The sequence below is a fragment of the Myotis myotis genome, unplaced genomic scaffold (genome assembly GCF_014108235.1).
Source record: "Myotis myotis isolate mMyoMyo1 unplaced genomic scaffold, mMyoMyo1.p scaffold_m19_p_11, whole genome shotgun sequence".
Classification (NCBI taxonomy): domain Eukaryota; kingdom Metazoa; phylum Chordata; class Mammalia; order Chiroptera; family Vespertilionidae; genus Myotis; species Myotis myotis.
In genome coordinates, this window is record NW_023416315.1 from 58,941,866 (window position 1) to 58,955,605 (window position 13,740).

General features: G+C 42.5%; 1 protein-coding gene across 1 annotated transcript in view; it reads right to left on the minus strand.

The window, feature by feature from the left end:
• Positions 1–13,740, minus strand: part of EXOC4 (exocyst complex component 4) — a 758,369-nt gene that overhangs the window by 105,103 nt on the left and 639,526 nt on the right. The window contains exon 14 of the mRNA XM_036328650.1: positions 5,333–5,511. Within this exon, the coding sequence (XP_036184543.1) occupies positions 5,333–5,511 (179 nt within the window). The remainder of the gene's footprint in view (positions 1–5,332; positions 5,512–13,740) is intronic.

A 13,740-nucleotide genomic window follows, 5' to 3' on the forward strand; every position in this document is an offset into this window, starting at 1 on the left:
GAAAGATAAACAGAGAAAAGCAATTTGTGGTGGGGAAGTGGAAAGTCGATCTAGAATTCAGAAGGAACTGTCCAGAGAGGATTACAAGAATTGGAGGCATAAAAGTCAATCCCAAGGGCATCATCGGTGATAAGTCTCAGTGAGAGGAGTTAACCTTGACACGATGTGATGAGAATGGCATTTATTTCGGTGGTTTTCCTTCCCCAAGACCATAAGCCCAGTCTAGTCATGAAAAGAGGTGAGACAATCCCACACTGAAGGACATTCTGCAAAGTATGACCATTCCTCTAAACTGTCAAGGTCATCAAAACAAGGAGACTCAGGAAACTGTCACAGCACAGACAAGCCTACAGGGGCACCGTGACTAGATGTACTATGATATCCTAGATGCGATGGAACAGGAAAAAGACATTAGATAAAAACTAAGGAAATTATAGACTAAAGTATATAATTACGTATATAGACTTAATTATATAAAGTACAGACTTCAGTTAATAATAATGTATCAATACTGGTTCATTAGTTGTGAGGAATGTAAGATATTAATAATAGGGAAAATGAGTGTGAAATACATGGGAATTCTATACTATCTTTGCAACTTTACTCTAAATTTAAAACTATCCTGGGAGTCAGAAAACAGGCTTATGCAATGAGAACCAGGGGGACCCAGGAGAGAGGTCAGGCTGGGTCAATCCAAGTCCTTACTGGGGCTGTTTCTGGAGCTCCTGGCAAAAAATTGTCTTTTTATTTGGGATCAAATAATCTTGGGGCTGCTGATGGTCAATTTTTATTATAAAATAAAAATTTTATTTTAAAAAAATCAATCCAGGGAGTCATGTTAGCATTAGTCAGTGAAGTGAGGTATGGCGTTACATTAGCAGCTAGAATCTCTGATATTTGTGAGGACAGTGCAATGGTAGGCAAAGGGTTGTCATAACAGCCAAGTCTGAAACAAGCAAAAAAAGTAAACTGTAGTCATTTATATTGGCTGACTAGACCTTCAGGCCCAAAATCTTTAATAGCCAGAGATAGGCAGGTAGGGGCCAGGGAAATGCTCTCACCTATATTAAAGTCTTTTGTAGAGAAGATATTCAACATTTAATTTTGGAAGAATAGGACAGAGAAAAGAGGGTTTGACAGAAGTCAAGGGCCTTGAATACAAAAGAGATAACCTCCCAGATGGCAAGATTGCTTATAAGGCAGAATGTATAATCAAGGAAGTGTTAGAATCTCTAAACCTGGAGACTCTTTTCAGAATCCAAGACAGAGAGGAGGCCCCTGAGGAAGCAGTGCAGATGAAATGCGCCCTGGAGCCCCTTCCTATAGTCTATTTTTAACAGCAACACGTCCTTAAAACAAAAGGGTGAAATACAAAAGCAAGTCATTAGTGCTCAAATTGAATACATCTAACAATTTTTATGTAGGTCACATTTTCCTGAGGATTTTCTCCACCATAACAGTTCATCTCAGAGCCTTTCTTTAGAATTCTTACAAACACCAGGTACCACAATGGACAGATACCATGATGTGCCTTTACTACAAGGTTGAAGTTGTGATCTAAGTGGGAAAAACACACACATAAACCTAGATCCTGAATGCCCAACTCAATATGAGCCTGTTCAACCTCCTTGCACCGAAAGCATGTTTGTTACAGCGGATCCTGAACATACAGGAATTCTAGAAGAGGGCGTGGGTGACAGAGACTAAGCAGGGGATGGGTAGAGGAGTCAGAAAACAAGGCACGTGCAAGGAGAACCAGAGGGCCCCAGGAGAGAGGGTCAGGCTGGGTCAATCCAGGTCCTCCCTGGGACTCTGGGCAAAAATGCTCCTTTCATTTGGAATCAAGTAATCTTGGGACTGCTGATGTTTGCGGATGTTGCTATTTGGAAAGCACTTGCCTGAGATGGAAAGCAATAAAGAGAAAATAGGAAACGCTGGAGAGGGGGAGCAAGAGTGAGCAGGTGTGTAAACATATCTGTGACACGATGCTATCTTGTGAGCCTCTGGATCCATCCATACCTGAAGCCTTCTGCTGTACCAGTTGTACGAATCCATGCATTCTCTTGCCTTCAACTGGTCTGTGACTTTCATGGAAAGAATCATAAGTAGAACAGGCTTAAGGAAGATTGAGAGGGGAGGGGCACCAAGTGAAATGGAGCAGGAGCCATGGACTGAGGTAGGACAAAAGTAAGAGCAGTGCCTTTGGTGCAGTCAGAATCTACATGAGGTGCGAGGACCCTTTTAGGTATAAAGAAGACAGAGGGACCTTTGGGCAAATACTAAGAGAGATGGAAAAATTATCTTAGAAAAAATGGTCACCCCAATCTCCTGGATGAATGGACAGCCATGCTCTGCCCCTAAATGCAACACTTCAGGGTGACACACGTTTCAGGTGGATGAGAATCCTGCTACACTATGTGAAGAGACATTCTACTACAAAAAGAATTTTCTGCCCACTTCCTGCACTCCATTACATGAGTAGTTTCTTAATGATAATAAAGCACGGCATTTACCACACCAAATAGTTAATAGGATGCGGAACAAAAACTGAACCTGTAAACTTCTTGCCCTGATTTCTTCCCATCCTGAGCACCCATGAGTGCTAGACAAAAGCTAGCATTTTATTCCTGCTACTTAGTCTCCAGACTTGGAACAACTCTTGTTGAGGTAATCAGGTTCGCTTTTCAAAATAATAACCAAGAGCTGTTCCTTATTCCCTTTCTAGAGTCACATTGACATGGAGCAATTAGAGTAACCCATTATAGAGAATTCCCTGCTTTGTTCAATTTATAGACAGCAATGGACACCTCTCCTGGGAATTCAAAGAACAGACTTGTGTGGGCGAGCTAGGCTTGCTGGTGGCAGAATAAAACACATGTGCTCACTGCATTGTTTTAACGAAGACAATGTAAGTAGTGATTACAGTTCACTGGGGTTTTGCACCAATCCTCAAAACGCTGACAGTTATTTAAGTCACTCACTGGGTGGAATGATCATCTTGAGAGGAAAAGAGAGGGTACCATTTATATTATAAAATGGAGTGAGCACATGAGACAAAGCATCAGCAGGTGTGGTAGAAGAGATCTTTGTCAGAATAAGAGATGATTACATTTAGGAAGTAGACAGCAACTGTACTGAGTGCTCGTGGTGACATGAACAACAGCTCAACTGTGCCATTACAGAGGTGAGCATAATTCTGGGAGCTTCTCTCTCTTTCCAAAACAGTCGATGCAGGTTGACCTGAGTATATCACTCAAAGGCTTGGTAGAAATTGGAACTATCGTGCCTTGTGGAGCCTTTTTAGAATGGACAGAACAGAAATCTGGAATGCCATGCCACTGGAAATAAGATACTGTATTATTAAATACTAGAGGCCCAGTGCACAAATTCGTGCACGGGTGGGGTCTGGCTGGCCAGGCCCCAATTGGGCTAGGCCAGTGTGGGGGAGGGGCCACAGGTGGTTGTCCCTGCCCCTGGTCGAACTCCTCGTAGAAGGGACAATTTGCATATTAGCCTTTTATTATATAGGATTAGACACTGAAAGGCCACCAATGATCACTAATACAACTACCCATGCAGTCCTGTATTTGCAAGAAGCAAAGAAATCAGCAAAACAGGCATCTGGTCCCTTTTCAGGGCTGTTTATTTTGCAATTAGCAAAAGGGAAGTAAGCTATATTTGACTTTTTATTTTTATTTTGGTAAAGTGGAGTGGCACCGGGAGATAAAATGGATAATTTAGGCTATTGCTTGTGACAGATTGCCTGATACAAAAAGATTATAAAGTTGAGTGTCTTTCAATGAGACCTACTTATCTGAGTCTGCTCAGATCCAATACTGTGCCCAAATTATCCTTAATAGGTGCATATATTTTTTCCTATTTTTATAGGTTCTGGGAACAAATATGCATAATCTTTATCAGCAGATAAGAAGTAATATTTTATTTTATTTTATTTTTTTAATATATTTTATTGATTTTTTACAGAGAGGAAGGGAGAGAGATAGAGAGTTAGAAACATCGATGGGAGAGAAACATCGATCAGCCGCCTCCTGCACATCTCCCACTGGGGATGTGCCCGCAGCCCAGGTACATGCCCTTGACCGGAATTGAACCTGGGACCCCTCAGTCCGCAGGCCAACGCTCTATCCTCTGAGCCAAACCGGTTTCGGCAAGAAGTAATATTTTAAATAATAAAAAGTAAAAGTACAAATAAGAAGTCATATTTTAAGGTTTCTAAAATAGAGTCTATGATCTCACTCAGAGCCCCTCCTCTGCTGGCCTTCAGGAGAGATGCTCAGTCAGCAGGAGATCTGAGGCTGTGTGCATTCCAGGGCCCGGACTCTGCCCCTGGGGCCTGGATTTTGAATAATTTAGCCCATGAATTTCATCTACACCTCTTCCATGTCTATGCTGGAAATGCTTGTTAATCAATAATAACTTGTCAAAAGACAATGGTAATAAACCACTTCCCCTGAAGTTCACATTCCAAATGATGTAAGTGTTTTCCTAGCAATAACCTTCGAATGGTTAACTCTGGTACTAAGTTCAGGGCAGATTCTGTTTATTTCATGTTTTTGCTGTTATTTTCTTTTTTTCTACCCTGTTTCTGTCTCTCTGTTTATGCATTCAAATCTGCCATTTCCTTTATTCCTTCTTCATGTTTGCTTTGCCTCTATTATAACTGCCTACCACATGCTTCTGAATGAATGCCTTTAAGATGTATTTATTTTATAGTTATTAAATAATGTCTATGTGCCCTAAAGTTTTCAAATTATTTTTCTCTGAGTCATTGGGTTCTTGATAAAAAAAAAAGAAGTTTCACATTTTTATTTCATACCCTATTACTTAATTTTCTTGAAATCTATAATTAAGTTGTCTCTTAACTATCTCTTTTCTAGAATAATTGTTTTTCTCATATTCTCTATTTTCAAGCACCTTAATCACTTCTAAATATTCTCTTCTTAGACATTTTTTCATTAACTTGTATCAGTTAAAAAAAAAAACATCAGCTGTGTGCTCAGCGCTGAGTTTTGAGATAAGTTCCTTCCCTTGGGAAGTTGTGAGGGGGACTGGCTTTTGTTCTTGAGACAATCATGGTCCAATCTTCCACGATTTTGTTTCTAAGGTTTAATATCAAGCACTATTAACATGGACCATTTTTGGCTTCCCACGGCCCACACAGGGAAGCGAGATTACTCCCTTTTGCAGAACCACCAAGTGCAGAGGCTCAGCTGAGCTGGGTTCTGATAACCTGGACACGTCCCATAAGGTGACACATTCCCAATGAGAGTACTCAGTCCAGTTCCTCAGCCTTCCCCCACCAGTTACTTACTCTGGGATGTGGAAAGATTGGAGAAGGCTGACTTTGTTCGGCCTGCTAACCATTCCAGGCTCTCGTGCATGTTGGCCAAGGCTTTGAGGTCACTGACGTCACGCAGGATGTCCTGTGGAGGGATTAATTTATCACCCAGGTTCCCAATAAGAACTTCCGACTCCTTGCCAAAGGCTGCCCTGCAAAGCAAACCAGAGACATTTCACATACAGCACGGCAAAGACTGGGGTGGGCAATACTTTTTAAGACATGCCCAGCATGAGGTTGTTATAATCACTGTTATTACGGCATGCTACTTTTCCTAGATTTAATTTTATGAGGATACTATCATATACCTGCTTAAAATTACTCTGATCCGAGAAAGAGAGCTCTTGGAAGAAGAAGCAAATGACCTGATGCTTGTACCTTCAGCAGCAACCGGTGTGGGCCTGACCTACTCAGGGATGATCCTAGGGATGCTCGAATGCATGCTCTCTTCCGGGATTCCCCTTACCTCTTCTCCCGCTGTGCAAATTGCTGATGGTGTTAAATATATACATTGTTTGAAGGTTTTTGAAGTAAATAAAACTACTAAGTTAATCTGGCAGCTAGAAAATGTTCTGAAATGTTCAAAAGCAAAGGGGCCCAGCCTCTTTAAGGAGATTATAGTTGGGAAGGCAGGCAGGCCTCATTCATTCATTTTCATTCATTCACTCATTTACTTATTCTAAAAAGGCTCTGGGCACATAAACGAGGAAGCATTTAGGCACTCATCATTTGGAAGAAAACCCAGTAAAAAATCAATGCCGGGATCCTTTTACTGACTGGAAGAAAACACAGTCAGGTGGATTTCACACAGAGCCCAGTGTCTTCATAACGTTTTTGGAGGGCTGAAAATCATGCTACGTGGGGTCGCAGAAGGATGAGCTGGAAGGGACCCCAGAGACCGCATGGCACAGCCACTGCACAGATGAAGAAAGGAAGGCGCCAAAGGTTAACTACTTTGCCTGCAGGACACTTAGTGGCAGGGCTGGGACTCACGCTGTCCAATTCCCACAGCTCTCTTTCTTTAAAAAAGAGAGGACGGAAATGGTAAAAGATGATGGAAGATGTTAGGGAGAAAAATCCTGTCTTTTCAGGAAGTACCTACAGGTGGGCAAGCAGAGCTCATGGCGGAGCTGGAACAGGCACCTGGAGTTTCCCACGGAAGCCTCCCCACAGCTTTTAAAACTCAAGATACCTTCCATGAGCAGCAGCTCTACTTTATACGTAGAACAAACTAAATTAAGTTTCAAGTGAGCAGCGTTAATAAGAGCTGACATATATGTTCAGAGCGATGCTTAAGGACACACAGCCTTCGGTGCCCAGCACTATAGCAGACACCCAACGTGGGCAGCAAGAGCTGCTGTGGGTTAAATGCCTATTGAAAGTATGCAGCTGAAGTGGTGGTTCATGATTGGGCTTATTTCAACAGGAGAAAAAGTCAGAATTGATGGAGTTGGGTGAGTCACGTGGACAGAGCACAGAAATGCGAGTGCACTTGGGGGTCTTGTACCAGATCCTGGGGTGGGACCCGAAAGTCTGCATTTCAAAAGTTTCAGGCTGCTGGCCTGGAAGCATGCTTCCTGAGTGGTAAGGGTTGGAGAACACACTTCAAAGTCAGGCAGACAGGGTCTGAGTCCTGCAGGCGCCTCTTCCTTGCTGTATTATTGGCTAGGGTGATGGCGCTGGCCTCCTATGGAGCATTTTAAGAAGTGGATGAGGTGACCTTTAAAATCTTTATTGGGAAAATTTCAATAATTACAGAACTAGAGAGAATAGTGTAGTAAACTCCCAGGCAGCCACTGCTCAGCTTCAATTATTAGCAACTCACAGAGAGTCTCTTTCATCTATCTTTATCCAGAATTTTAAAAAATATTTTATTGATTGATTTTTAGAGAGAGAGAGGAAGAGGGATGGGGGCAAAGAAGGGGGAGAGGAAAAGAAGGGAAGGGGGGGGGCGAGATTTGTTGTTCCACTTATTTATGCATTCATTGGTTCCTTCTTTAATGTGCCCTGACTGGAGATCGAACCTGCAACCTCAGCATATTGGGATGACACTCTAACCACCTGGGCCACCCCAGCTAGGAGATTCCTTATCCACAATTTTGAAGCAAATCATTCAGCTGATATTCTTTGGTGCCTACCACAGTGCAGGGAAAGCTAACAAATTGTAGCTATTATTATCCTTAGGTCTGTTGAGGTGGTTGGTTTACTTAGTGTCAACCTGGGGTCTGCTGTGATGAATAAATTAAAATAGATAAGAGAGATTAGAAGTAAATAAGTTGGATCTCAAGGGCTAGTTTCACAAATGGAACCTTGCAACATCAGAGCAAATGCCGCTGTGTTTCAGAGGCCAGACTTTTCCCAAAATCTTCAAGAGGTAAATCATTGCAGCAGAAGCCACTGGTGGGCTAAGCGGTATCCGTTATCCCACGCCTGCTTGGTAAAAGGGCCCTGGCATTGTTGGGGTCAGCATGTACCCAATCTAAAAACAAAATTAAAAAACATACAAGGCGAAACCCCATTCAATTTCCCAGCCCCTCCTGCCGATGTGGCGGTCAATGAAATAACAGCTGAAGTTGTAGACAGGTTTCCAAGAAACATCTCTCAAGCATCTTAGTTGGCAAGGTCCTCTTTGGTGCCCTCCCCCGCCCCTTACTGGACGCAGCCCTGGCATCAGGTGCCCTTGAGCATGAAAATAATGCTGAGAATAATGGAGCCAAAGACAGGAGGGCTTGGAGGCACCGATGACATCATGGAGCTGCAATGCAGCCCCAGATAATGCACTTCTAGGCTTAGTTCGTTTTATAGGAGAGAAAGTGAAACCTTATTTAAGCCATTGCTATTCCAAGTTTCTGCTACTAGCTGCTAAATGTAATTTCCACTGACACCATTACCTAATTAGCATAAGTGATGTCATTCTTGGAAAACTTTCTCTAAATTAGATATCTCTGAAATCGAGTTACTGCGAAAGCAAGACAATGTCTCTTCCATGATCTGAGCCCAGCAGACAGTACAATATCTCCCCCTTGGCTGTCACGCAGTCGAGTTGTAAATATGTAGTTTGCTTAATCTGTCCTTATATATCCACTCTCCCAGCCCCTTAATCATCTTAGATAGATATAACAAATAGTGCCTCTGAGCTCGGTGGTTAAAGCAGCAGGGGAGGCAGACAGCTTTGGAAACCCGCTCGGAGCCATCTTTAAGCATGGAGGTGTGACCCTGGGGGGAATGTGACAATCAAGACAAATGCATTTATGTCGAAGTCGAATCTGCTGTGTGGGATCTGAGGCCTGGGCATGTCTGCGGTCTGCCTCCGAGGCCAGATGCCGGGCCTGCTCCCCTCCGGCTCCCTGAGATCGGCTTAACCTGCTCCGAGCGGAGCTCGGTGGACCGAGAGAAACACACACTGCCTCTCGCTGCACACATCGCAGACATCTCATTTGACAGGAATCCATAATCACCCCCTAACAACCTGGAGAGGGTCCCGCAACCATGACATCCAGAATAAATGATTGACAGCTATAACCATTTCACACAGAAAGTCATTCCTTCGAGGATTTGTGTGTCAAAGAGCTTGGTGGACGGTCTTTGTGTGTTATACAAACCTTCAGGGGACGGCTTTAGCTGCAAAACCATGGACTTTTTTCTAAACCCTCTAATTTATTAAGTAAACTATGGTATAGTCACACTATGGGAAAGTGTTCAGTCATCAGAGATTATATAGCAGAAAATACGTGATACCATAGAAAAATGTTGCATATAGTTTATTTTTAACCATGATATGCAGTTGAGTAAAACAAGCTGTTATAAAACTGAATGCACCACATACTTTGCAAAAAAGAGTAATTATAGATTTTTATGAACTGAAAAAGACTGAATATCTATACACCAACATGTTAACTCTGTGACCGGATTATTTTCCTTTGTGCTGCTCCGGATTTTCTACATTTTCTCCAAAGAACATGTTTACTTTGTAATTAAAAACAAAAATTACAAACCCTACCGAGAATGAGAAAACCTTTCAGATGGACACAGGAAGAATTTCACCAGGGGAAATGGGAGGGGCGGGGGATTACAGTCACTTGAATGGAACTGGGAGAGACGGGTGCGGGCTGGGGGCTAGCTGAGGATGTGGTCAGTGTCCACCACAGAGGGTCACGCCGCCAGACTGACCACACCCAGCATCTGGGCCAATGCGGTTTCTTCCTAGATCTGAATCGTACGTACTCTTTATCACCTGCTTATTATGAAAGCGCAGTACTTAATGGAGATGTTACATGTTTTTGAGTGAAATGGGTAACAGAATGATCATTTTCTTGAGAAGTGAAGTGACAGGTGCTCCGTAATTGCCCAGTGATTACCTGACACGGCCAAGAAGAGAAATGTGCTTGCGGTGGGTACCCTGAGTCCCATGTGAGGAGTCACTGTCACCATCGTAGGCCAACATGCTCACAGAGGAGTCCAAGAAACTGAAAAAGGGTGTTCAACCTGTTAAGCTTAATTTCCCCACACAATTATCATCTTTAAAGAGCTTGATCTGACAAGACTTCATTTAAGAGAGTTTTGCGAGAGCGTGAAATCTGTTTAACTTAATTTTACCACATAATCATCATCGTTAAAGAGGTCTATCTGACAAGAATTCATGTAAGAGAATCTTGCCAAAGATGCTGAAAATTGTCTCCATTTAGTCTTTAAATAATTCTGTTATCCACTGAAATCTTAGGAAGGAAAAAAAGAAAATCTGCATTTCAGCAGGCTAAATGCACTTATGAGAGAAACACTGCAAATCGTTTCTGAGCGACCGATTTGCAGATCTGTGCTATATTTGGTCACATAATATGCACACTCAAGGCTCAGGGCTCTCTCTCCCTGCCCCATTCACCCATCACCCAAGACTGCTTCCTACTGCTGAACCCACTGAGCGACCAGGAAACACGGACAGAAGGTCAGTCCCCCTGTGACCCAGGCAGAGCAGGGGAAGGCGAGGACTAAAGCAAGCCGTGCTAATGGTTGCGAGGTGGCATTTCCTCTATGATTTCATACGAGGAGGATGTGAGTATTATAGTCACTTGAACTGAACTGGGAGCAGTGAATGCTTGGTCTGGTAGCATTTCCTCTACGATTTCATATGAGGAGCTGGTAGGGGTTCACTTTCCCATTTAGTTCAGAGGTCACCAGATAGGAGGAGCTGAATCTGACTTGAGATGGAGGACAGGGGGATCCTAGACCTGGGAGGAATGCAGTGACTGAGGTCACCAGACAGGAGGAGTGGCATCTGACTTGAGATGGAGGACAAAGGGCTTCCAGGCTTGAGACGAATGGAGTGACTGAGAAGTGTGACTCCCTGTTGAGGAGAGGAGGAGAATGCCTCCCTATGATGGGTAGCTGTCACCTTGTATTAAACATAAAGTATGACATTTTAAAATATGGGTACAAGGGTGAGAATGGAGACAGAATGACAGAAGGGTGGAACCTAAAAGTCCTAAGGCTATTGGCCCCAAATCCATTCCATTCCACTCCTCTCTCCTGCTCTGATCTGTAGGGGACAAGGAGAGCTGACCCCTGCAGGCTGTTTCCTAGGCTCCCACTGGGTACTGAGCATGGGTGGCCCTGATGGGACACTGAAGGACACAGGGAAAGGAGAAGACAGGGCATTTGTCCCCCTCCCTTTGCCTGGGATGACATCTCCAGCAAGGATGCATCTCATTCTTGGTCCATCCAGCTCCTACCACCCCCAACTCCTCTGCGTGCCTCTCCAGGAAACACTTCTTCCCCTTGGCATTCCAGTTAAAGCGACAGTGACTTCCCGCTGTTGCTCATCTATGGGTTATCTTAATGCCCGCTGTGTGACAGACACTCAGGGCACTATGAACCCGTGTACCAATTCCCTACATTAAATTCCCTCTAGGTAAACATTATGAGTGGTTTCTGTTTTCCATGTTAGATCCCAACTTATACAAGACCTAATAATGATGTCTGACCATATGCCATGCTACTGGGAAGCGAGTACATTTTTGGCACGGGGATTAATTCTGTTGTGCAGGCAGTGAAACTGAGATGTGTCAAGGTGACCTGTAAAGATCACTTAGCCATTACCTGTCAGTCTAAACTGATGAAGGTTATAAAAAGGTCAGGTCACCTTACCCAGATTCGTCATAATACCCACTCCTTATGAGATTCGACAATGACACTTCCATTTATCATGTCTGCTTTTTACAACTGCTCAATCTTCAACACTTTCAAAATGTGTGCCAAAATAATGGGGGTAGTACCATTCTGATGGGTTCTTTAATCAGGTTTTCACAAACTGCTCTTCTAAAATGATCCTGGCTAAACCCTTATAAATAGGAAGTAATCCAGTAGTCCAGTTACCTTGATTACAACGTTATTTTTGTCCTGGAACCTGCTGAAACTCATCACTGTCTACCCTTCAATTGTTTTCATGCATGTGCATGTCATCACACACTATCATGTGAGTAGCTATTTTTCATATTTAATAAGTAATTGCTCCTCTTTAGAAAGCTGCCTCCTCCATTATCACATTCGAGGACTTTTCCTTTGCTTTCTTCACCTACTGTGTTTCTACCATTTAGAAACTTGCAATGCTCATGACTGGCGAGGTGAGGTGAGCAGTCTACAATTCTGTGCAGAGGCAGAACTGGGAACAAGTTGGGGGTGTGTGGTTCTCAGGTGTTCTTTACAATCAAGGCAAATATGTGAAATATCAGCAACTTCTCTTCCCTTAGTGTCTGCTTGGGACTTAAAACATATTCATTATTTCCCATTGGTTGCAGGGAAATTGGGGTTTCTGGGTTCCTACTCACTCAGAGATGGCAGAGAAATTATGACCATCAGCCCTTTCCCTTGTGCTTTTAAATCAGCTTGCTTGGCTCTAGCTGGTTTGGCTCAGTGGATAGAGCGCCGGCCTGTGGACTGATGGGTCTCAGGTTCGATTCCGGCCAAGGGCACATGCCTCGGTTGCAGGCTCGATCCCCAGTGGGGGCGTGCAGGAGGCAGCCCATCAATGATTGTCTCTCATTGATGTTTCTATTGCTCTCTCCCTTCCTCTCTGCATCAATAATTAATAAATAAATAAATAAATAAATAAATAAATAAATAAATAAATAAAATAAATCAGCTTGCTCACTGGGACAGGCACAAAACACCTGTCCTGTGGATTTATGGTATTCTGACACTGACAGGGACCCTATGGGTTTATGGTATTCTGGCACTGACAGGGATCTTGGTAGTCTAAACCAGTAGTTCTCACCACGGTTATAAATTAAAAGCTTAACTAGGAAATCAAACAAAATACTTGATGCCAAACTCCACCTGCAGAAATTCTGATTTTATTGGTCAGGGGCGGGGCCTAGGCATGGGCATTTAAAAATAACAGCTTTTTTGAGATAACATTCACCCATTTAATATGTGCACTTTAATGTTTTTTAGTCTAGTTGCAGAGTTAAACAATTAATTCAGAACGTTTTCATCTCCTCAAAAGGAAATCCTGTACCCATTAGACTTTGCACTTACCCCACTCTCCACCCCCAGTCCTTGGAAGCCACTAACATTTCTGTCTCTATAGACTTCCCTATTTTAGGCATTCATATTTAACTCCTATTCATATAAATGGAATCATACAATGTTATTTTTTTGTGAATGGCTTCTTTTACTTAACATGGCTTTAGGGTTCATCCATATTTAAGCAGTGCTTCATTTCTTTTATCACCAAATAATATTCTATTGTATGGATAGATCACATTTTATTTACCTATACATCAGATGATGGACATTTGGGTTGTTTCCAATATTTGACTATTATAAATAATGCTGCTATGAACATTCACACATGAATTTTTGCATGGATGTATGTTTTCATTTATCTTGAGTATATATACCTAGGAGTGAAATTGCTGGGTCAAATGTTAACTCTATTTTTAATGCTTTGAGAAAATGCCAGATTGTTTTCCAATATGGCTGCACCATTTTACACATTCCCTTGTACCAAGGATTCTAAATGTATCCACATTCTTGCCAACACTATGATTCCTGTCTCTCTTTTTTATTGTTATTGTAGTCATCCTAATGGATGTGAAGTAATATCTCATTGTGGTTTAAATTTGCATTTTCCTGCTGGCTAATGATATCGAGCATCTTTTCATGCGCTTATTGGCCATTTGTATGTCTTCTTTAGAGAAATGCCAAGTCTGAACCTTCATTAATTTTTTAACTAGGCCATTTGTCTTTTTATTATTGAGTCATTAATTCTTTAGCTGATATTTACTAGGAACGCGCCATTACCCAGGCCCTGCCCTAGTTTCTGTAGTAAGTTCAAAATCCACTAAAATTATTTCATAATTTGCTCATATGCCACAACGCAGAGT